At 49.5% G+C, this 23,662-nt stretch overlaps 1 protein-coding gene across 2 annotated transcripts in view; it reads left to right on the top strand.

The window, feature by feature from the left end:
• The window catches only part of OPTN (optineurin), a 72,241-nt gene extending 55,318 nt beyond the window's left edge, over positions 1 to 16,923 (top strand). For both annotated transcript variants that reach the window (XM_029615370.1, XM_029615371.1), the window contains exons 10-14: positions 6,014 to 6,107; positions 6,571 to 6,726; positions 8,253 to 8,395; positions 14,021 to 14,103; positions 16,072 to 16,923. In XM_029615370.1, the coding sequence (XP_029471230.1) occupies positions 6,014 to 6,107; positions 6,571 to 6,726; positions 8,253 to 8,395; positions 14,021 to 14,103; positions 16,072 to 16,187 (592 nt within the window). In that variant the 3' untranslated portion in view covers positions 16,188 to 16,923. The remainder of the gene's footprint in view (positions 1 to 6,013; positions 6,108 to 6,570; positions 6,727 to 8,252; positions 8,396 to 14,020; positions 14,104 to 16,071) is intronic.
• Positions 16,924 to 23,662: the final 6,739 nt, after the last annotated feature.

The raw sequence follows: 23,662 nt of genomic DNA, 5'->3' as shown, positions 1-23,662 counted from the left end.
AGGCAGGGCACTGCCCTACAGCCTTTTCCCGGGGTTTTTTTTCAGTCTTACCCAATGAGAGGAGGGGAGGATTAATCGGTGGGCCGGTCACTCTCCCTATCCGCCTCCTGAGAAGTTTCATTCCTCGGAGAAGAAAGTTTAGTTGGGTGTGCTACACCCCCTGCAGGCTCCACCAGCCACTTGTCTGTGAGGTACTTTAGCTGCTGGTGGCAGCGCTATTAAAAAAAAAAAATAATAATAATAATTTAAAAACGAGGTAATTGTGTCCACTGCCTGCGTTCCTCACTGTGGTCTCCGGAAGGGGTGGCTTGTCACCCAGCCCTTACTAGCGCCGTTTTTCGCGCCGTTTTTTGGTGTTAAAACAAAAAAAAACACCATGCCCCAAGGCACTGTTTGTACGGCATGTGGGGAGCCGGGCCGTCGGCTCTCCCGCGAGGGCCTTTGCTCCCGGTGCCTTCCCGGGGGTGAGGGTTCCTCGCGGGGGTCAGCCGCGGCCGGGAGCTCCCCTTCCCCGCGGCGTGGGGCACGGCCAGCGTCGGCCAAATCTCGGCAGTCCGCGCTGCCGATACCGGGGGCGGCGGCCATTTTAGAAAATTCGGCGGCCATTTTAAATGACTCGGATCGCGATGCGGTTTCGTCGGAAGAAGGGGATGACTCCCCCCCCCTGTCCCCACCGGATCTTAGCCCCCGCAGGTTACCAGGGCCTGTTAATTTGCCACCTGTGGGAGCAAAAGGAGGTTCTTTGAAGAGGCCTCATCCCTTTTCCTCACAATTTGTACTTTTGCTCCACAAGGCTTATATGGAGGCCGAAGCGGAATGGGAGCAGGGTACTCCTGCCCCAGATAAACGGGGGAGACTTTCTACTGGTCTCTACTTGCACATAGGGATACAAGAGTTCCATCAAAGATTTCTGCGCTTTATGGTCCTGGGATCTCACTTCCAGTTTTGTGCTCTTCCGTTCGGTCTGGCGACAGCTCCGAGGGTGTTCACCAAGGTAATGGTGGTGGTGGCGGCGAGTCTTCGGAGAGACGGAGTGTTGGTACACCCGTATTTGGACGATTGGCTCATCCGAGCAAAATCGCGGCGTCTCTGCGAAGATGCGATTCAGGCAGTCCTTCACCGGCTCCACTCCTTGGGGTGGGTGGTCAATTACACCAAGAGCCATCTGATCCCCTCCCAGAATTTGGAATTTCTGGGCGCCTCGTTCGATACGAAAGTGGGAAAGGTTTCTCTCCCACAGGCAAGGATGGAGCGTCTGGCGCACGTTCGCCGTCTCCTCGCCCTTCCCCTGCCTGTGGTATGGGATTACTTACAGGTTCTTGGATATATGGCATCCACACTGGATTTGGTTCCGTGGTCATTTGCGCATATGCGGCCGCTACAGAGGGCGCTTCTGTCTCGTTGGGACCCCAAATCGGAAGAGTTTCAGATACCTTTGCCACTCTTACCCCCAGCGAGGACCAGTCTACAATGGTGGTTGGATCCGGTCCACTTGCTCCAAGGCACCGATTTGGATCCGCCTCAATGGATCATTGTCACGACTGATGCCAGTCTGACGGGCTGGGGAGCAGTCTGTCAGTCTCAGTCCGCTCAGGGACGTTGGACGCCTCCTCAGACCAAGTGGTCGATCAATCGTTTGGAAACAAGGGCGGTTCGCCTAGCATTACAGCACTTTCTGCCTTTGATTCGGGACAGAGCAGTTCGGGTTCTGTCCGACAACGCAACCACGGTAGCGTATATAAATCGGCAAGGCGGTACACGGAGTCTACCGGTAGCAACCGAAGCCAGCCAGTTGATGGTGTGGGCAGAGCAGCACCTGTCTCGGATTGCGGTGTCCCACATCGCAGGAGTCGACAACGTTCAAGCAGACTATCTCAGCCGGCAACGACTAGACCCGGGAGAGTGGGAACTATCTCCCGAGGCACTCAGACTCATCTGTCGCCGGTGGGGAACTCCCCGGTTGGACCTCATGGCAACTCGTTTGAATGCCAAGGCAGCTCGCTTCTTCAGTCGCAGAAGGGAACACGGGTCGGAGGGCGTAGATGCGCTAGCTCTTCCCTGGCCTGCGCACGTTCTTCTGTATGTGTTTCCACCGTGGCCGTTGGTGGGGAAAATATTGCGTCGCATAGAATCCCACACGGGACCCGTCATTCTCGTAGCTCCGGAGTGGCCGAGGAGGCCGTGGTTCGCCGACCTCATCAATCTAGCGGTGGACGGCCCCTTGCGGCTCGGTCATCTGCCTCGACTCCTTCGGCAGGGTCCAGTATTTTTCGACCAGGCCGATCGCTTTTGTCTAGCGGCTTGGCTTATGAGAGGCGGCAATTGAGAAGGAAAGGATATTCCGAGTCGGTCATTACTACTCTTCTGCAGGCTCGTAAGCCCTCTACCTCGGTTGCTTATGTCAGGGTATGGAAGGTTTTTGACTCCTGGTGTCAGGGTCTGGAAGTGCCGTCGCGGAAGGCTACGGTGTCTCATATTCTGACTTTTTTGCAAGAGGGTCTAAAGAAGGGTTTATCCTATAATTCTCTGCGTGTGCAGGTAGCGGCCTTAGGCTGTTACCGCGGTAAACTTGACGGAGTTTCCATTGCCATGCATCCGGACGTTGCACGATTTTTAAAGGGAGTTAAACATTTGCGACCCCCGGTGCGACCTATCTGTCCTTCTTGGAGTTTAAATTTGGTTCTCCGGGGTCTTTGTACTTCTCCGTTTGAGCCTCTACGAAGGGCTACTCTCAAGGATCTCACTCTCAAAACTGTTTTTCTCATCGCTATTTGTTCAGCTCGCCGAATCTCGGAACTTCAGGCGTTGTCTTGTAGGGAACCTTTTCTCCGTATTTCTAATTCGGGGGTTTCTCTACGTACCGTTCCTTCGTTTTTGCCTAAGGTAGTTTCCGCCTTTCACGTCAACCAGACGGTGGACCTACCGGCATTTGCGGTGGACGGGGCTGAGGCGTCGCGGCAACCGGAACTTCGCAAGTTGGATGTTCGAAGGACGCTCTTGCGGTACCTGGACGTTACCAACCCCTTTCGGTTGTCTGATCATCTGTTTGTCTTGTGGGGTGGTCCAAAGAAGGGAAATAAAGCTTCAAAAACTACGATCGCACGCTGGTTGAAAGAGGCGATTGTGTCTACTTACATTTCCCAAGGTCGCGCCGTTCCGGAGGGTCTTAAGGCTCATTCTCTGCGCTCCCAGGCGGCGTCGTGGGCAGAGAGTGGGTTTATTTCCTCGCAGGAAATTTGCCGAGCGGCTACTTGGAAGACATTGCACACCTTTGCGAGACATTACCGTTTGGACGTGCGCGCTCCGACAGTGGACTCATTCGGCAGTGGTGTGCTTCGTGCGGGACTGTCAGGGTCCCACCCCGTTTAGGGCAGCTTGGGTACTTCCCAGCAGTCTGGACTGATCCTGGTACGTACAGGGAAAGGAAAATTAGGACTTACCTGATAATTTTCATTCCTGTAGTACCAAGGATCAGTCCAGACGCCCGCCCATTTCAGTGAAGAGTGTAGAGTCCCGCAACTGTTGTTTTTTCGTGTTTTTCGGGTTCCGTTTTTTACGGGCACTTGCTTGTTTTCATGGTTTCCTCGTTTTTTCCACATGTTCATATACGTTTCATCTTTATATTGAGCTAGTCACAGAATTTGCCATTGTTTTCTAATTTCATACTGCTTTGTTATGGATTATACTGGAGGATCGCAGGGGGCGCACCAGGGTATATGAGTGGTGCCTTTTCAGTTTCTCTCTGACTCCATCTGCTGGACGGGAGGCATAACCCAGCAGTCTGGACTGATCCTTGGTACTACAGGAATGAAAATTATCAGGTAAGTCCTAATTTTCCTTTTGTCCAGGTGACTCAGAGGTTACCCAGACGGACTCTTTTGAATATTGACCTTTGGGTGAATATGTATTTTTGTGTATAATGATTTAGCAGAGACGAGACCAGCCTTCCGGTGGGTGGGCTCCCGTACCTGTCTGTGGATTGCACAGAGAAATGATTTAATCTGAACCCGCTCAGAAACCTTTTCAGCTTCCAGCACCTGGGCTGCTTATAAGATCTCGGGGCCCTCTGTACAATGTGTAGCTGTGGAGGACAAGTTTCAAATGATTTTACCCAGATAACTAAGCAATTAACCTGGGAAAAGCCTTGTTTTGAAAATCCCCCCCCCCCCCCTCAGTCACAAGTAAAAGCAGCCATACTGTTTCTCAGCAAAGCAGCAGCCAACGCGCACGATTTTCACGTCTAAACCCCCACGTGTGCTCAAAGGGGGGAGATTGTGCGCAGAACGTAAGTCCGGTGCCTGTGCCCCGTAGCCTCCTGTGCAGAGTCAGCCCGGGAATGACCTCCCACCGTCCTGCTCCCTGCTCTTCCAGGATATTTATTTATTTCACATATTTACATTGTCAGCTGCCCCTTTAACCGTTCTCCCAGAGTTGACCTTTGCTCAGGCCTTTCTTTCTCGGGAGGGAGCTTGGTCCAAGCCCTGGTCTTCGGCATGAAAGCCCCTGCCATGGCTTGATCTGACCTTTCTCCGGGCCAGTGTCCCTTTACTAACAATCAGCTCGATACAGTAAAGTTCAGTTGAAGATTTCTCGTCTGTAACGAGCTCGCTGCGCACAATTCGGACGAGTAAGGCAAACCAGCGATACAGTCTCCAGTTTTGCGCGTCCGTAGCGCTTCTTAAAACAGACGCGTAACCCTTCCCGCACCCGGCATGTAAATGAACGAATTAGCTGTATAATGAAGGAATTAGCTATTCCCCTCCGATACCGTAACGCGCGCTCAGGTTATCTCATTAGTAACGCACTGTTTTGCCGCGGCCCTAACGTGTTAGTTTACCGCCTCCCCCTAGTAGGAGTTAGGACTGTGAGTCTAGTAACAAATCCATCGACACCACTTAAGACACTCAAAAACAATAAAACACAATTTAAAAAAAAAGCGATACAGAGATGATCGAGAAAATGTAATGATGTGGGACACATAAAACCCGTCAGAATAAAAAATAAAAATTTTTAAATACCTGTCGGAGGGCCGCGTGGGTACAGGCGGCGGCGGCGGGAGCCGGGTGGTCGCGTGTTAAATCTAGGCCGCGGGCGGGTGGGCGCCTGTTCCAGGCGGCAGCGGCGGCGGGGGGACACGCGTTAGTTCGAGACGGGCGGCGGGTGGTCGCGTGTTAAATCTAGGCCGGGTCCGCACAGGCGCGCATTCATTCACTGCCGGTGGAGCCCCCACCGGCAGTGAATGAATGTGCGCCTGTGCGACCCCTGCGATTCGGCGCTCAAGGCGTGACATCACGGCATGTGACTGCCTTGAGCGCCGAATCGCAGGGGTCGCACAGGCGCGCATTCATTCATTCACTGCCGGTGGGGGCTGCCGGAGAGGCAGTCCCCACCGGCAGTGAATGAATTCATTCATCCAGGCGGAGGAGCCGGCTGCTTTCGCCACCGGCAGTGAATGAATGAATGCGCGCCTGTGCGACCCCTGCGATTCGGCGCTCAAGGCAGTCACATGCCGTGACGTCACGCCTTGAGCGCCGAATCGCAGGGGTCGCACAGGCGCGCATTCATTCATTCACTGCCGGTGGGGGCTGCCGGAGAGGCAGTCCCCACCGGCAGTGAATGAATTCATTCATCCAGGCGGAGGAGCCGGCTGCTTTCGCCACCGGCTCCTCCACCTGGATGAATGAATGCGCGCCTGTGCGACCCCTGCGATTCGGCGCTCAAGGCGTGACGTCACGGCATGTGACAGGTACCAGCGCACCCAGGTTACTGTATAGGCGCTGTATTAAGCGCCTATACAGTAAAATGGGTTACGCGATTAGAGGAGAGTATCGGGGAGTTAGTGAAGAGAACTGTGCGTGCGGGGAGGAAGGGTGCGCCTGACACTACCTCACTGTTTCTACCTCGACCTTACTGTAGCGACCTGAATGTTAAGTGTTTATTTCAGAAGGCTGATAGTATACGCTTGACCCCTTTTGTAAATGGGATTTAAATATTTGTGTTGGTTTCACTACAGGTTGCAGTCAATCAAATTACAAGATGCGTTTGACAAGCTAACCTTGGAGCAGGCTGATGCCCGGCAAACAATTGAAGACTTAAGAAGCAAGGAGGTAAAGTGGATATGGAAAATCAGGAATACCAGTATGACTTTCACATTGCAAACATATCGATGGGTTTCTCCATATTCAGCCGCTGTACAGCTCGGCTAGTTAGCCCGATAAACCTATCTGGCTGTGTGTTCACAGCTGCCACGTTATATACCCGGATAGCCTAAAGTTAGGCAGATAACTGTATCCGGCTCAGTTTAGGACAGGAGTATGGGCTTTATCCAGCTAACTCGGCTCCTCCCCAGAATGCCTCTGGAGCACCCCTGGAACAGCTCTGACTCAGCTGGCTAAAGAGTGATCCGGATGAATGGCCAAACTTTCACTGCTCTTACTTCTCCGTTATCTGGCTCAATGCACTTGAATAAGGACCTCCTACTGTTCCAAAATGGATGCCCAGCAGTTTCCACCCTTTCTTCTCAACCAAGTGTATGTGCCGAATTGTTTAATAACTGATTCTCTTTTACAGTCAGCGAGAGTGCAAGTGGTGGCGAATGAATTGAATGAGAAGCTGGAGAAAGCCGAGAGAGCTTTAGCTGAGAAACAGCTGGAGATAGATAAGCTGAAGCTGATGTGCAAGAGCCAGGAAGAGGAACGGGAAACCATCTCTCTGCTCCGCACACAGGTAACCATCCTCTCCCCCTTCCTTCTCTGGATGTGGGGACCCATCTTCTCTCCCCCTGATGGATTTGGGTAACGATCCTCTCTCCGGACTCTAGAACTGATCCCTGCTCCCTCCTTCGTCTGGTACCAATCCCATCTTTCTCTTCTCCGGGCTCGGGTGCCGATCCCCTCTCCTTCCTCCGGACTCTGGTACTGATCCTCTCTCCCTCCTCTGAACTCTGGTACAAAGCCCGTCTTCCTCTTCTCAAGTCAGGTAACAATCTCCCCTCTCTCTCCCCGAGTACCCATCCCCTCTCCCTTCTTCAGACTCAGTACTTACTTAATTCTTAATGTAAACAAATTAATGTTGCACGCTACCCGGACAAGTAGTTCAGGGCGGGCTGTAATTTTAAAACCTACAATCATACGATATACATATCCAGTATAAACCGATATTAAAAACACAAGAAGCTGCCATGCTGGGTCAGACCAAGGCTCCATCAAGCCCAGCATCCTGTGTCCAACAAAGGCCAAACCAGGTCATGGGTACCTGGCAAGTACCCAAACTGGATACTTAAAAGAGAACAGATTTAACCGCTGAGCTAATCAAGCCTGAAAGGCAACTGAAAGGTAGAAAGCTGCTGAGAACGTCCTGGAATTAGTGGCAATCCTCACTGCTGAGGGCTTTCTAGATGCAGATCTTATAGGATGGGACCATCAGCAGCTTCCTGTCCGTAGCCAGCAAGACTAAGATGCAGCCCCTCCTCAGTGCTTCCCTTCTCTGCACTCAGGAGATCCGCACTCCTCTTTTGCCCGAGGATAAAAAGATCCAAAACCCTCCTATATTCTCTTTCCTCTGGTCTTTTCCAGTTTCTCTCATCTCATCTCTCAACTTCTCATCGTCAACATTCATTTCACTCCCTCCTTTCTTACCCCTCTGTCTCCAGCCGTCGGCTTCACGTCTCCATCTCTCTCCTCTCTTACCCCTCTGTCTCCAGCCGTCGGCTTCACGTCTCCATCTCTCTCCTCTCCTACCCCTCCAGCCGTCGGCTTCATGTCTCCATCTCTCTCCTCTCCTACCCCTCTGTCTCCAGCCGTCGGCTTCACGTCTCCATCTCTCTCCTCTCTTACCCCTCTTTCTCCAGCCTTTGGCTTCAGGTCTCCATCTCTCTCCTCTCCTACCCCTCTGTCTCCAGCCGTCGGCTTCACGTGTCCATCTCTCTCCTCTCTAACCCCTCTGTCTCCAGCTGTTGGCCTTAGCATCTCTTCTTTGCTGATGGGGAGCTCTGCCAGCCACCAGTAGTTCTCACCTTCCTGTGGCCCCTCTGCAGCTTCCTATGGCCATTTCACAGGTCTGGCCTAGGGTGGAAGTGAAAGTCCCAGCAGATGGGGCTGGCAGAGATATCAGTAGAAGGTGGCAGAGCTCCATTAAAAGGTGCCAGTGTGCTGTTCTGCTATTTCCACCAGAAAAATTCCACTGGAGCCCTGTAATCTGCCAAATCCTTCTTTTGCCTGTTGCTCTGAATGTGGGTTTTTTTTCCTTTCCAGCTGGAAATCTATTGTTCAGACTTCCATGCAGAGCGAGAAGCACGGGAGAAGATTCATGGGGAGAAGGAGCAGCTGGCCATACAGCTGGAGTTCATGCTGAAAGAGAATGCCAGGATCCAACAAGACCTGGACTGTCACGTGAGGTGCGAGGTTTGGGAGCCAGGGTTTCACACTTCCTGCGTCTCTTCTCTGGTCTTGGATGATGTTTCATGTGCGCAGTCTTTGTTTCTGGGGGGGGGGGGGGGGGAAGGGGTTCTGGGCCTCTCCTATATTTTCTGTGACCTTTTCCAGTAACCTCGTAATCCCTCTCTCCACTGCCCACCCCCCATTGGCCCTGATTGTGCCCCTCCTCTCTTAACTCTCTGCCAGCCCTGGATTTAGACATAGGCCTAGGCAACACAGGCGCCAGAACACATCTGCTGCTGCCATGCCTTCATCCGCAGTGCCGCTGGTCCTGTAGAGAAGAAGCAACTTCAGCAGGGGGCCTGCGAGCCTTTCCTTGTGGACAGGCCTTGCGTCAACCCGCCCTTTCCTGCTGTCACGGTGAGGGACTACGTCAGGAGAAGAGAGGATAGGATCTGGGAGGAGGAAATGACATCATTTGGGTGAGCAGAAGCCCATGTACGAGCTCCTCCCTCAAACTGTCTAATCTGGGCGCTATCTTAGGCGTCCGTTGGCAATAACCATCTTTACTTATTGGTGTGGTCCTTCGCGACTATGTCAGTGAAGAAAACATGTTTTGATTTTCACAAGTTTTTCTATGCGAAACTCAACGAGGGCCGTGAGGTTGATTCGGAGATCATAGCGGCCGGCGAAGGCTCTGAGGCGGAAGCAGAGCCTGATGCTATGTCTTCCACTCTAGAAATGGACTTACCTTCCCGCGAGGAGTTCTGCAGATGGTTTCTTGATTTTAGGCAAGATATTAAAACCTACATGCAAGAAATCATTGCCTTGATATTGGAGCTAAAAGAAGACATTTCAGATTTTGGCTGCAGGATGGATGAAACGGAGATCAGAGTCGATTCTCAGGCGGAGAACTGGAGGCGCCTGCAAAAAGAACAAGCTGCTACACACGCTGAATGTGCGCTCTTGTCTGAAAACATGGAAGACTTGGAAAATCGATCGTGCCGGAGTAACTTGCACTTTCGGGGCATACCCAAATATTCTGAGTGTGCCGAAGCTTGTTTCTCACAGGAGAAAGCTCTACTGTTGATCAGCTGCTTCCTGGAAAGATAGACAGAGCGCAGCGTTCTCTAGGCCCTAAGCCGGCTAACAAGCCAAGAGACATAAAAGCCTTCCTGCCACTCATTTTCAATGCAGCCCGAAAGCAGACCTCCTGGCGGTGGGAGGGACATGAGAGAGCCGTTTTTGCAGATATTTTCCCCTCGACACTGAGAAAACAGAGCTATGTGAGGTCACGAGCCTACACCACAAGGAAAAAATGCGCTATCGCTGGCCGCAACCCTTCAGCTTATGGTTTGCCTTGTGGGGAATATCACATCATGTGAAGATGCTGGACGGAGCTACATCGATTCTCCAGGAGGTGGGCTTTTCTGTCCCTCCGGCCCGACTCAAGCCGAAAACGCTGCTGCAGCCCCGTGAGTAACGCCCCTGCTGGCAGTGTGTTGGAAGAGGGGGCGTAACTCCGAGGGCCCTAAGGAAGACCTCCTGGTGTGGCCTGCCCAAGGCTCTGTTTAATAGTTTACGTACATGCCTAAGTTTATATTGTTATATGATACAGAATTCCCGGCCGGCTTGACGGGAAGCTGGTGGTTTTTCGTGGTTATTCCTCCAGATTTGTGGTTTTGTGACCGCGAATCATGGTAGGAGGGGGGTTGGGGTTTTCGGTTTCCTTTTCTCTAATATGGATTTGCTGGAGCATTGCTTCCAAAGGCCCTACTCTCACTTTGGGTTTTGTTTTTTTGTGGGGAATGTGGCTACTGCGAGGATATGCAGTATGGGGAGGTGGCAAGGCAGTCTGGGTTTCCATTACGGTATTGTGGCGATTTATATTTTCTCAGCCCTTCATTGAATGTTAGGGGCCTAAATACTTTCAGAAATCGACATCGTAGGCAGGCTCCAAGCTGGAATAGTGATCTTGCGACTCACCTAAAGCGTAGATATGAATCCCTGATGCCCTCCAATAAATTTCCCTCAAGGTATTGGGCAGCTAGTTCCCATATAGTGAAGGACGCAGGGATGGGTATTTTGATTAGCAAGGATGTGATTTTTGAGTTCAAATCATGCTTCTCTGATCCTGCGGGGAGGTATTATTCTTCTTATTGTTTCCTTGGGAGGGGGCACTTTATACGTTAGTTAATGTTTATGCGCCTAATTCTCAACTCTTGGGGTCCTATTGCGGGAGAAGGCGGAAGGATTTTTAATCATAGGGAGGGGATTTCAACGCCACTCTGAACCCTGCCTTAGATATTTCCTCTTATCAGCGTACTGAACCCTGCCATGCTAGAGCAGCTTTACAATTGTTAATGTCCCAAGGGAACGTAATTGTCATTTGGAGATCTCGTAGTCAATAATTTCACATTTTTCTCATGCCCACATCACTCATACCCTCACTTGGATTTTTCTTGCTCCGTAAGGGGATTGTTAATAGGGTTCTGGAACCTGATACAGAGCCTGTGATGTGGTCAGGCCATGCCCTTATTAAGTTCACTATCTCCTTCTTGACCTATGATTGGGACCATAGATTCTGGCGATTGAATGGTTCCCTCCTTGATGATAAAGAATTTGTGGATAAGCTTAGTGTTGATATTCAAGATTATTTAACCCTTAACGATAACAGGGAAGTGGCCTGGGTCTGACTAAAAGCTCTAGTCCGGGGACACCATTTCCAGAGCCTCCTATGTTAAAAAAAAAAAAAATGAGCGAGGGGGAGTGGCAGGTGTTACTGACTAGAATTCGGTACTTGGAGTCTTTACATAAGCGAGTGTTGTCTTCTCCAGAACATCGGCAATTAGTGGAGTGTCGAAATCACTTAGCTCAATTGGATTCTGCTTTATTTGTCTGTTCATTGGAAATGTCACATTGGGCCTTTTTGAGGGGCAATAAGGCTGGGAAATTATTGGCCAATAAATTGAAAAAATGCATGATGCAAAATAATGTGGTTAAAATGAAAGATGTCTCAGGGGGCATACTGACGGAGAATAAGGATATAGGATAGCGTTTTTTACAATTTTACTCTGAAATATTTAGCCCCCAATGAAGCTATTTCTCCTGAGGAAATCGCGTTTCGGAGAATATTCCTCTTCCTATTTTATCAGATCCACAGAGGGGTGCCCTGGATGAAGACATTTCAGAATTTGAAGCGTCTGTTGCTATTCAGTCTTTAGAACCAGGGAAGTCACCTGGGCTAGATGGCTAGATGGCTATACATCCTCCTTTTATCAGACATCCTGACCAGGATGTTTAATTATCTAAGGGCTGAGGGGTCCTTGTAACCTTCCTCTAACAAAGTCGGTATTACGATCTTGGCTAAACCGGGTCGTGATCCTTCTATGTGCGGCTCCTATCGCCCTATAGCCTTGATTAATTTAGATTTAAAGATGCCGGCGAAGGTCCTAGCTACTCGGCTGAATGGTATAATTCATCCTGATCAGGCTGGTTTTATACCAGGCCGCATGGTGGCAGATGGTTGGTCTGTCATATTTGTGTTGCTACCAGATGTGCATTGGCGAGATACCAAGGTTCCACGATTATGTGATACATAAGATACGGGTATAGTATTTAAATACCATTACGGCTGCTAAAAATAAGTGTAGGCATAGTTTGAGCAAGTATGGTCTCCTTATGTTTTGTGGAGGCAGTCAGTGGTCGAGTCCCAATCATTGTCACCTTTTTTCTTTTTATTCTAATTTCTTTTTTTCCACCTCTGATGGGCTCTGGGTAATGCTGCATAATTTTTTCCAATGTGATGCATATCTGTCCATATTGTGGATTGAGGGGAGGGGGTGGGTGGTTACATCAAGGTGGGGAGGATTATGTCTATTATTAATAGTTTTGGCTCGGTTCCTGATTACAGACGACCCTTTCATCCTGTTTCCATGCATTTGCGTTATTTATGACACGGATCAGTGACATTATTGCTGGTCAGATTTTACATTTCTCGGCGGTGCTGTTATGTTTACTTAATGACAGCACTGCTACTCAGTGATATGTTTCGTGGTTTTATAATATTGTTGGAGCTGGCTTGCGGTGCTATTATTTACCTTTTTGGTATTCGGTTATCTCGTGTAATGTCCACAATACACAATTTTCAATTAAAAACAAGAGAGGATTTGGGCATAATTGGGGGGGAGGGGGTGTTGGCATCCTCTCTGGGGACTTTTTGGGGACAGGGATCCAGCTCCCCCATTGCACGTGGGCACCCCCCAGTTTAAATCTGGCCTTGCTGTCTGTAGCCCCCGCAGGAGGGGGACTGACAGAGGGAGTGGTGGTGCCGGAGTGCTGTCCTGGCACATTCCACCAGAAAGACATTTTAGGGATTCTTTCTCCCTATATTATCATCTTCATTTTTTTCTGAAGAGTTGTTGCGACGGTGTAAGCCTAGAGGAGGAGGATAAAAAACCAAAAAACTGAGTGCCTGAATTTAGGAGCCAAAGTCCTGAGCTGAAAATCCACCTAAACGTGTGCCTAGGGGTCTGGAAGGAACAATACCATGGGATCCACTAAGGTATTTTTCCTGGTACTCGGTACCGCAGCTTAGTAAACCTCGTGCAACTCTATCTTCGGGGAAAAATGCCACGGCTTGGGTGTCCCAAATCAGCAGCGCGCAAGGGCGGCCCACGGCCTGCGGCCGCCATCTTTTAAAGGGCCCGAGTGGCCAAAACATCCCCAACCCCCCAAGATCTGCGCTGTGCCAAGAGGGATATTAAGGTAATACAAATGGCGGGTGGGCAAGGGGGTAATGAGGTTCAGACGCAGGGACACAACAGAGAAAAGAGTGGGACGGAGATCTTTCAAGACCCCCAAGATTGTTTCACTATTTGGGGGGACTGGGGGCCACTCAACCCTTGTAAGCGAGCAGCCTGGGGGCATGGAGACTTGCAATATCATCCCCCTGCTCCCGGTGAAGGTTAATTACACGTCCTGAGATGAGGTTAACGATCCATGAGATATCACAGTAAGCCGTGCTAGTTCATGTCCCTGTGCATGACCTGATTTGCATGCATTTTAATGGTTTTGTATGCACGTGAGATCATTTACATACCTGTGTGGCGTTGGGGGATAGACATCTCTGCATTAAGGCATTTACTGACGGGTTTTAGTCTGGCGCAGTGCTACCGGGTTCACAAACTGTGCAGTTGCATGAGGCGGCCCGTCAGTGGGAGCAGCGAGAAGCCCAGGTAGCCGCCGGTGGCAGAGTTAGGGGCCTGATTTATGCTCAGTAAGCCCTTGGGGAGGGGGGGGGGTGTTACCTGAATGTAGCTCACCTTGAGCTAGCAACGGAAAGGATGAACTAAACAAATAAAATACAAAAACTGATGGTGCCAGCCAGCGAAAGTCCTCAGCTGTCCGATGCCCCTTTATTTCCTGGTGGCACGCGGTGACGGCGCTTAGCGCTCGGGCTTACGGGGCTGTGGGCGGTGTAGCGCACAGTGGGATCTGACGTTAGTTATTCAGCTCGGAGCAATCTTCCCACTTCCTCCCCCTGAGTCTGAAGCACGAGCTGAATGCTCTCTTAACGCCCTTCACGCGTGGCTTTTCTGTGCTGTGGTTTCTTGCTGTGACGCTGAGAATCCTTTTCCCTGCAGAGAGTCCCTGGCGGAGATGCAGTGGCGACACGGTGCAACGGGGCAGAGCAATCAGGAGCGCAGCCCCCGGCTTGTTCAAAGAGGTAAAGCAGAACTCGGAAGCACAGGAGAGAGAGAGACTGTTAGCGGCTGCTGTCCTACCAGGCCGCCAATGAAACGAGTGTCACATCTAGCTTACAGGCTCCTTGCACTTGTACCCTGCTGCTGCTGCTTTATACCAGGGAGGGCGGGTCCACCAGTTTGGATTAAATCCAGAGCAGGAAAGCTTGGATCATCAAGGTAAAGCTGAATTGACTCTGAGACCTCTAAAATATTCACTGCTGGACCCAAAATGTCCATGTTCTCCCAGTTTGGATACAGAAATGCACAGATGGGCACTTCTCATTGGTGAGGAGTGGGGGAGCAAAGCTGGTGCTGAGAACCAGGGAAGCCAGGGTTCAAATCCCAGGGTTCAAATCTTTGTGACCTTGGGCGAGTCACTTCAGCCTCATTGCCTCCGGTGCAAACTTTGGGGTGAATTTTCAAAAGGTTTACATGTGCCAAATTGCAGGTGATACGTACAGGTAATATTTTGTAAAAGCCTGAAGCGCACACACAAACGTGGGGTTGAGGGATGTTCCAGAGAGGGGTTCAGAGGACTGCACACGAGTGGCTGTTTTGTAAGCGGTGAACGCGCAAACCTTCTCAAACTTTTACAGCTGCTGATTGATTCACACGCTTGAAATTAAACTCGTCTTTTTGGCTGCACTTTCTGGGTGAGGGTTCAGGGTGAAATGCTAGCGGGTCTACGAGAAGTGGTGGAGGTATTGCAGAACTGCTGATTCCAGGTACGCGCACACAAGTATTTACAGAGGCGGAGTACATGCACGCTCATTATAAAATATACGTACGGAGTTTTATAAAATGGGTAAAGAAGCACACATGCTCCTGCTTTACAAACCTATGTGCATGCTTTTGGGGCAGAAATTCACGGTATTTTTTATAAGCTGTGTAGTTCCTGCCACAACTGTTTATAAAATGTTAGCATAAATCTCTGCGGGCACAAATGTGTACCATGGGCTGTGTTAGAGATCGGGCTTTTGGATTATAAGTCCTGTGGGAACAGGGAAATATCTGCGGTATCTGAATGTAATCCAGTCACAAAAGGCGGAATGTAAATCAAAAAAGCAAAATTAAATTATTCCATATTGTCACTGTTTTCCATGTGCATATATTTGCACCAATCCAAAACAGTGTGATCAAACCTGGATTTAAAAGAAATTCAGAAGACATTTCTGAGGCACCCCTATAGTCAAAACCAGGATGGGGTTAGATTGCGGGAGGGAAAGCACACACGCGGATTAATTTTCAATTTCTTAGTGTCCAGTCAGATGAATCCTGAACAAGTGGGTTATGCACCTCTACCAGCAGATGGAGACAGAGCAAACTGACGTTGTAATACATATACCCCTGCAGTGACATCAGCCTGCCAGTATTTCCTTCAGAAGCAAACTGTGCACAGACTAGCAGAAAACTTGATTTAAAAACAGATAACCATGTCAGTACTCAGCCAACAGGAAGCACTGAGCTCAGACAAGAAACACATTAACACTAGTCCAGGGCCTGGCCGAACACTTACCAGTAATCCCCGTATCACAAAGTCACACAAGAGGACTATAGTATAATCACTCGGCAGCCAAGGGAGGGAAGCTGGATTCATCTGACTGTCCTAAAGAAAAGGAAATGATCAGATAAGTAGTGATTTCTCAGTTCCCTTGCATATTTTATGTAAGTATCACACCTGCCACGAGTGGAGCCCACCAGCCTGCACGGGGAAATTTGCTTGCAGGCCTGTGTTTATTCTAAAACAGGAGGTATCCTGAAACCGCAACTGGTCTGGAGCCCTCGAGCAGTGGGCGAGCCCTGGTCTCAAGATTGCCCCCCTGTAAAGAGAAAACCGCAAGCAAAGTTTCCTCATTCTGCCATCCTGTTCGGTCTGACTCTTCTTTTCCAGTCATCTCTTTGTGTTTCTGACATGGGGTGTTTTTTTTTTGTGTTTTTATTTTTCCAAGGAGCCGATACCACAGAGGCGCAGCATAACATCCCGATGCACGCCTGCCCGAAGTGTAACGAGATTCTGCCGGACCTGGATACTCTGCAGATTCACGTCATGGACTGTATCACATAGGCAGCCCGAGAGGGGAAGCTCAGGGGAGCAGGAACCCGCCCTTCACGTCACAGCAGTTTCGGGCTGACCCCGAGGTTCCTCTTTACTAACACCGCGTGCTGGAAGCTCGCAAGATAAATCCGATACGAATCCTTTCTCCCCATGCTTCGAGTGCTGAAATGCCCTCTTCTGATAAACCATTTATTCCCTGTACGTACCCGGATCAGTCCAGACCGTGGGTTATATCCCCCTTCCAGCAGATGGAGACAGAAGAAAAAACTTGTGCGGTGCCCGGAATTACCCATGAGCACCCTCTGCGTCCCTTCAGTATTCTTCTGTTTCCAGCTGTTAATCCTGCGGTTCCCACCTAAATTGATAATCTTTTTCAGGGAAAGTTAGAATATTAATTTTCTTTTCTTTCCCTCTCTCTTTTCACAGTAATTGTTTTCATTTGAATGGATCAAGTTAAAAAAAAAACAAAAAACAACAAAACTTAGTTTCACAGGACAACGTTAGGCTTAGTTGGCCTATCAGATTAATTTTGCCTGCCTTACAGCTTTGCATCTGTACCTGGCCTTGAGATTAGGCCTTTTCTTCTCAGGTAGGTGTGTTATTTTACTTCGCTCCGTTTCTGGCTCTTAGGGGCGCAAGCTGGTGGTCCAGCCGCTCCCCCTACCCTATCACCAGCTCACCCGAGAGGCCCGGTGGAGACTGAGAGGCGACATTCCTCAGCTACTTAAAAAAAAAAAAAAAAAAAGCAAAAAGAATATCTTGAGCCATTGTAGTCTTTAAGGGGAAGTTTCTTTACCTCAGTTTGGTTTTCGCGGTGGCTGCCTGGAACTATTTCAGGGGGTTTTTTGTCAGCTGTTTTGCTTCCCCCATGCTGTGTGGGACGCGATGCTCTGCCTGCGGGGAGCCCGGGACTTGGCTCTCCCGCGAGGGAATTTCTTCAAGATGCCTCCCCGACGGGGCGGGCTCTTCGAGGGTGGAGAGTGGATCGAGTATGCCTCCTTCAACTTGTCTTACCATGGGGAGGTTGGCTCCGTTCCCGCCTAGTGTGGGAATGGCGGCCATCTTGAATTCTGATGCGACTATGTCAGTGCTTTCACAGGGCAGCCCCGGTGCCGATTTACCTCTGCCTCCGCCTGTTTTAATTCCTGTGGGGCCCCCGGAAGATCCCTCAGCTTCAGGGGCAGATTCAGGGCGCACAGCCTCTTTGTCCCCCCAGCGGGGGCCCATCCCCCTCTTGCTTTTTCAGTGGTTTTTATTCTTTTAATGCACAATGCTTATCTAGGACAGCGTTCCTCCTGCCCCCCCCTTAAGGTAAGCAGATATGATGGGTCCCAGGATGCTTCAGGGACCCTGGCTGGTTCTACTCGGGTTAGAGTAGTTCCCATGCCACTTTTGCCAGACCCAGCTCCAGTTGACCTGGATCCGGACCAGGATGGTGCTGCGGACCCGGATGGGGCGGTGTCCAGCATGCAAGTGGAAGGAGATAACCCCAGGGTCTTGTGTCTCTTTAAAAGGGATGAGCTGGAATCGCTTATTCCCCATGTGCTTTCTGAGTTGGATAGAGAAGCACCTCAGGACCCCCCAGGTACCAATTCAGGGGCATCAAAAGGTGATCCTGTCCTTGCGGGACTGCGCCCTCCAGCAAAAACATTTCCATTTCATCCCATGTTACTTCAGCTGCTGTCCAGGGAGTGGGATTCTCCTGACTCGAGCGTACGAGTGGGACGAGCTATGGATAAGCTATAACCTCTCCCAACAGGAGTTCCTAGAACTTCTCAAAGTTCCGAAAGTAGACGCGTCGGTGTTGGCGATCACTAAGAGGACCACCATCCCCGGGACGGGAGGGACAGCTTTGCGCGACCTGCAAGACCGGAAGCTGGAAGTCTACCTCAAGAGGATCTTTGAGGTCTCTGCCTTGGGAGTCAGAGCAGTGGTCTGCAGTTCTCTTATGCAAAGAGCGGGTCTGAGATGGGTGCAGCAGTTGCTCGGCACCCAGGAGCTGCCTTCGGGGGAAGCGCAAAAAGCTGAACGCCTGGAGGCGGTGATTGCTTATTCAGCAGCTGCGCTCTATGATCTCTTGAGGGTCCTGGTCAGGTCGATGGTGTCGGTAGTCTCGGCTAGGCGTCTCCTCTGGTTCCGTAACTGGTCAGCCGACTCTTCCTCCAAGTCGCAGCTGCGTTCTCTCCCTTTCAAGAGTAAGTTGTTGTTTGGAGAAGAGTTGGAGAAAATTATCAAATCCCTTGGGGAAAATAAAGTACACAAGCTGCCAAAAGACCATCCGAGGAATTTTCGGACGTACAACTCTTCTAGAGCCCAGTTCAGAGGACAGCGGTGTTTTTCTCAATCAAGACCTTTTTCACAGCGCCCCCCATCTGCCAGGTCTCAATTATGGTCTCATTCCTTTCATGGCCGCAGACCCCCTTGTGGGGGCTTGTCCCAAGGAGCCGCTTCCAAGTCAATCCAATTAGATCCGGACGGTTTGCCTGGCCCTGAAACTGTTTCTCCCCTTGGTGCGCAGCAGGTCGGTGCGGATCCTATCCGACAATCCAACCACGGTAGCATACATTATTTATTTATTTATTTAAAAACTTTTCTATACCGTCGCTAACTTATATACCATCGCAAAGGTTTACAAATAGGCACATAGACTAAGGTAAGTAAATGTAGGTTATCGTACATTCTAACAGGTGCCAATAAAGTTCGGTTACAATTTCATAAATAAAATCATTATTTGAGTAATGTTGGTCAAGTCCAGGTTTATTATTGAGTTACTATCTCTTTCAGATATTACTTCTTAAATGTAGGATTGAGTAAATTCATTCTCATCTGCATTACCCTGTACTTTCATTCTCTACCCTCCAGACTCTTTAGTGAAGGCTTTTTTAAAGAGCCATGTTTTTAAATTTTTCTTAAAAGTTTTGAGATTATTCTGTAATCTGAGTTCAGGGGGCATCGTGTTCCATAGTATGGGCCCAGCCAATGATAAAGCCCTTTCTCTCACTTGGGTTAATTTTGCTGGCTTTATTGAAGGGATTGTTAGTAGTGCTTTGTTTGCTGAGCGGAGGTTTCTTTGTGGGACGTGTACTCATAAGGCTGTGTTTAGCCAGTCTGCTTCTTTATCATATATTAGTTTGTGTATGATACATAAGGCCTTGTATTTTATCCTGTATTTGATGGGCAACCAATATAAGTCTGCTAGAGTTTCAGCAAGGGCGATTCGGACAAGCTCATGGCATGGGTGGAGCGTCACCTCATGCGACTGCTGGCTTCTCACAGCGGGAGTAGACAATGTGCAAGCGGATTTCTTAAGCCGGCAGAGGTTGGATCCCAGAGAGAGGCAATGTCACTTCTGGTCCAGAGGTGGGGGTTCCCCCATCTTGCCCTGATGGCCACACTAAAGAATGCGAAGGCGCCCCACTTCTTCAGTCGCAGAAGAGAGCACGGGGCGGAAGGCGTAGATGCTCTGGTGCTGCCCTGGCCTCACGATGTTCTGCTTTGTTTCCCCCATGGCCTCTGGTAGGAAAGGTCCTACGGAGAATAGAACTTCACTGCGGAGCAGTGATTCTGGTGGCTCCAGAGTGGCCATGAAGGCCGTGGTTCGCGGACCTCGTCAATCTAGCGGTGGACAGTCCGCTTTGGCTGGGACACCTTCCCCGGCTTCTCCTTCAAGGTCCCGTATCTTTCGACCAGGCCGATCGCTTCTGTCTTGCGGCCTGGCTTTTGAGAGGAGATGGCTGAGGAAGAGAGGCTATCCGGAAGAAGTCATCTCTACTCTATTGCAGGCCAGGAAAAATTCTACTTCCATTTTTTATGTTCGTATATGGAAAGTTTTCGAGTTCTGGTGTGAGTCCGGAGGGATTGCTCCTCGCTGGTCGTCTGTAGCTAAGATTCTCTCTTTTCTGCAGAGTGGGCTAAGCAAGGGTTTGGCTTACCATTCCCTTCGTGTTCAGGTAGCAGCCCTTAGTTCGCTTGTAGGGCGTATGGATGGGACCCCTCTGGCTTTTCATCCGGACATTACCCGTTTTTTGAAAGGGGTAAAGCATTTGAAACCTCCGCTCTGTGCTCTGTGTCCTTCGTGGAATCTTAATCTGGTGCTACGTGTTTTTTGTAGTCCTCTGAGTCGCTGAAGGATTCTACGCTCAAGGATTTAACTCTAAAGACAGTGTTCCTAGTCTCTATTTCTTCAGCTCGCAGAATATTGGAATTGTAAGCTTTGTCTTGTAGGGAACCCTATTTGCGCTTCACGGATTCAAGGGTCTCCCTGACCACGTTGCCATCTTTCCTCCTGAAAGTGGAATCCTCTTTCCACCTCAATCAGTCTGTGGAACTACCAGCTTTTCAGGAAGAAGATTCCAGGGAGCTACGGCGGCTCGATGTTAAGCGAGCTCTCCTTCGTTACCTGGAGGTCACTAATGATTTTTGTCTTTCGGATTATTTGTTTGTTCTCTGGAGTGGCCCCAAGAAAGGGCACCAGGCCTCAAAGACCACTATTGCTCGCTGGTTGAAGGAAGCAATTGTTGCTGTGTATATAGGTTCAGGGAAACGCCCTCCGGAGGGTGTCAAAGCGCATTCACTTCACTGTCAGGCGGTGTCCCCTCAAGAGATTTGCAGAGCGGTGACATGGAAGTCACTCCGTACCTTTGCTCGTCATTATCGTTTAAATCTGAGACCACCAGGGTTGGGTTCGTTTGGCGACCAGGTCATTTGAGCAGGGCTGTCTGGGGCCCACCCTGTTTAGGGAAGCTTTGGGTACATCCCACGGTCTGGACTGATCCAAGTATGTACAGGGAAATGAAAATTATTCCTTACCTGCTAATTTTCGTTCCTGTAGTACCACGGATCAGTCCAGACGCCCACCTGCTCTTTTTAGTAGAAGATTTCTGGTTCAATATCTTGTTTTTCAGTACATCTAGTCTGCTCATTCGCATGATGAGGTTGCAAGATATCTGGAAGGCTTTGGGATTTGCATTTGCAAGTTTTGGGCTACAGCCACTATATTCCTTAACGGCAACTTGTATATAGTTCCCTATTTGGTTGGGAGTTTTTTGCTTGATCCATTCATCAGTTAGTGCTGGGTTTTTTGTTCTGCTTTGATATTCTTAATACTGAAGGGGACGCAGAAGTTTTTTCTTCTGTCTCCATCTGCTGGAATGGGGGATATAAATCCATGGTCTGGACTGATCCGTGGTATTACAGGAACGAAAATTAGCAGGTAAGGAATCATTTTCATATTTTGCAGCTTGATGATCACGTTTGGGATGAGTGAGAGAAACTGCAGATTTCAAACGGCTAAAGGAGAAATAAACAGGAAGGAAGCTCAGAATTGGGGGGGGGGGGGGGGGAAGCTTTGGCCACAATCCTCTACTCGAGCAGGGTTAGGCAGCCTCACCTGTCAGCAGGGTTACATGGCCGTTCAGTCCCGCACTGCTTGCTAAGTTAAACTAAACACTGCGACGGCGAGAGCATCCTCACCAGAGCTCCTTAGCGGACGCTTTTGCACTTTAAATGTTGGTTTCTCTCGATTATCTTCCCTCCAGCTGTTAGCGTTAGGAAATAAAGTACGCCACTGAGCTGCGAGCATGCCTGCCCAATGTTGTGTGTGACATGGAGGACTAGCACAGAGAAATCGTATTCAGTTAGCAAATCTATTCTTTTACAATAAGAGTTATTTTTTTTATGGGAGAATATTGTATAATGTGCACCTTAGCCTGGCACTAGGCCCTAAAGGCTTGGGGATCACGCAGAGGTGTGAACGGTATAGAAAGCTCTATAGATTATTGGTACGGTGAGCCAGGAGTGTCCCTCGATGTAATTGCACAGAAATTAAAAATTAACAAATAATAAATATATATCTATCTCTCTCTAATGCGAGACTCTTTTTCTTGGACTGACTTAATCCATTTCTTGACTAGTTCCTCTTCCTCTGTGTAAGTATAAGGGCTAGCAGAACGTACCTCCTGTCCTTCATTCTAGGTTTGCTGCACAGATTATTTCCCTAGGGGCCAGCTGGATCCTGCACCTTAAAATATCACCCCGCAGAGCAGCCACATGTTCGATAGCTGTGTATGGGGCCTATTTGCTAAATAATGTGGGTTAATGTGTATGGGGCCTATTTGCTAAATAATGTGGGTTAATGTGGGTTAAATGCCTCTGTTAATTCCACTTTAGCACACATTCAGTGCTAAAGCGTTTTGAGTTAATGATAATGCATATTTTTTCAATTAAAGGAAAATTGGTTCTTACGTACTAATTTTCGCTCCTGTAGTACCACAGATCAGTCCAGACTCCTGGGTTTTGCCTCCCCTCCAGCAGATGGAGACGGAGAAGTTTTAACGGACTCCGTCCTATACCCCTAGGTGCCACCTAGAGTCTGTCAGTATTACACTGTACCCAAGCAGAACGAATAAAACCAGAACTTCCATATAAACAACCTCCCCCCCGAAGAGCAGAGGGAATGAAAAACTTGTAACTGAATGAACCAAATCAAGCCCAACCACTATTACCTTGAAAAGTGGGGCATTAGGTAACTTGCAGAAAGGTTGTTAATTACCAGCCAAGCGGAGTCTCCGTTTTCCCATGGGCGGGACTCTGGCCTGATCCATGGTACTACAGGAACGAAAATCAGCAGGTTAGAACCAATTTTCCTTTCCCTGTATGTTCCCGGATCAGTCCAGACTCCTGGGATGTACCAAAGCTTCCCTAACCAGGATGGGACTGAGAGAGTCCCGCTCGGAGAACACTAGCTCCGAAGGAACCGGGCTCTGAGGCCCATACATAAAGATGATAATGCCTCACAAAAGTACGTGTAGATTTCCAGGTAGCCGCCCTACACATCTCTTGCGGCGCTATTTGCTGGCGTTCTGCCCACGAGGCCACTTGCGATGAGTGGAATGAGCTTTTAAGTCCAACCGGAATCAGATGACCTTGCACGAGGTATGCCGAAACAATAGCCTCCTTTAGCCAACGTGCGATAGTGACCTTTGAAGCTTTATGACACCTCCTGGGTCCACTCCATAGGACGAACAGATGGTCCGAGAGTCAAAAACTGTTCGTAACCTCCAGGTAATGCAACAACACCTTCTTTACATCTAACTTCCGTAAATTCCTGGACTCTGGAGTAGAAGAATCCATGTGCACAAAGGAAGGAAGCTCCACTGACTGATTCAAATGAAAGGAAGAGACCACCTTTGGGAGAAAGGAGGAACAGTTCTCAAAGAAACTCCAGAGCTAGAAAACTGCAAAAAAGGCTCCCTGCAAGATAAGGCCTGAATCTCTGAAATATGCCTTGCTGATGAAATAGCCACAAGAAAAACGACCTTCACTGTCAGGTCCTTTAGAGTCGCCCGTTTCAATGGCTCAAAGGGAGCATCACAAAGGGCGCGGAGAACCAAATTCAGTTTCCACGAAGGACAGGGGTTCAGAACTGGGGGACGCAAATGTTTAACCCCTCTCAGAAAACGAGCCACGTCTGGATGAGAGGCTAG

This window comes from Rhinatrema bivittatum, chromosome 9 (genome assembly GCF_901001135.1).
Source record: "Rhinatrema bivittatum chromosome 9, aRhiBiv1.1, whole genome shotgun sequence".
NCBI classification, from domain to species: Eukaryota; Metazoa; Chordata; class Amphibia; order Gymnophiona; family Rhinatrematidae; genus Rhinatrema; species Rhinatrema bivittatum.
The sequence above is the reverse complement of the archived record's forward strand: the minus strand, read 5'-3'. Positions and strand labels throughout refer to the sequence as shown.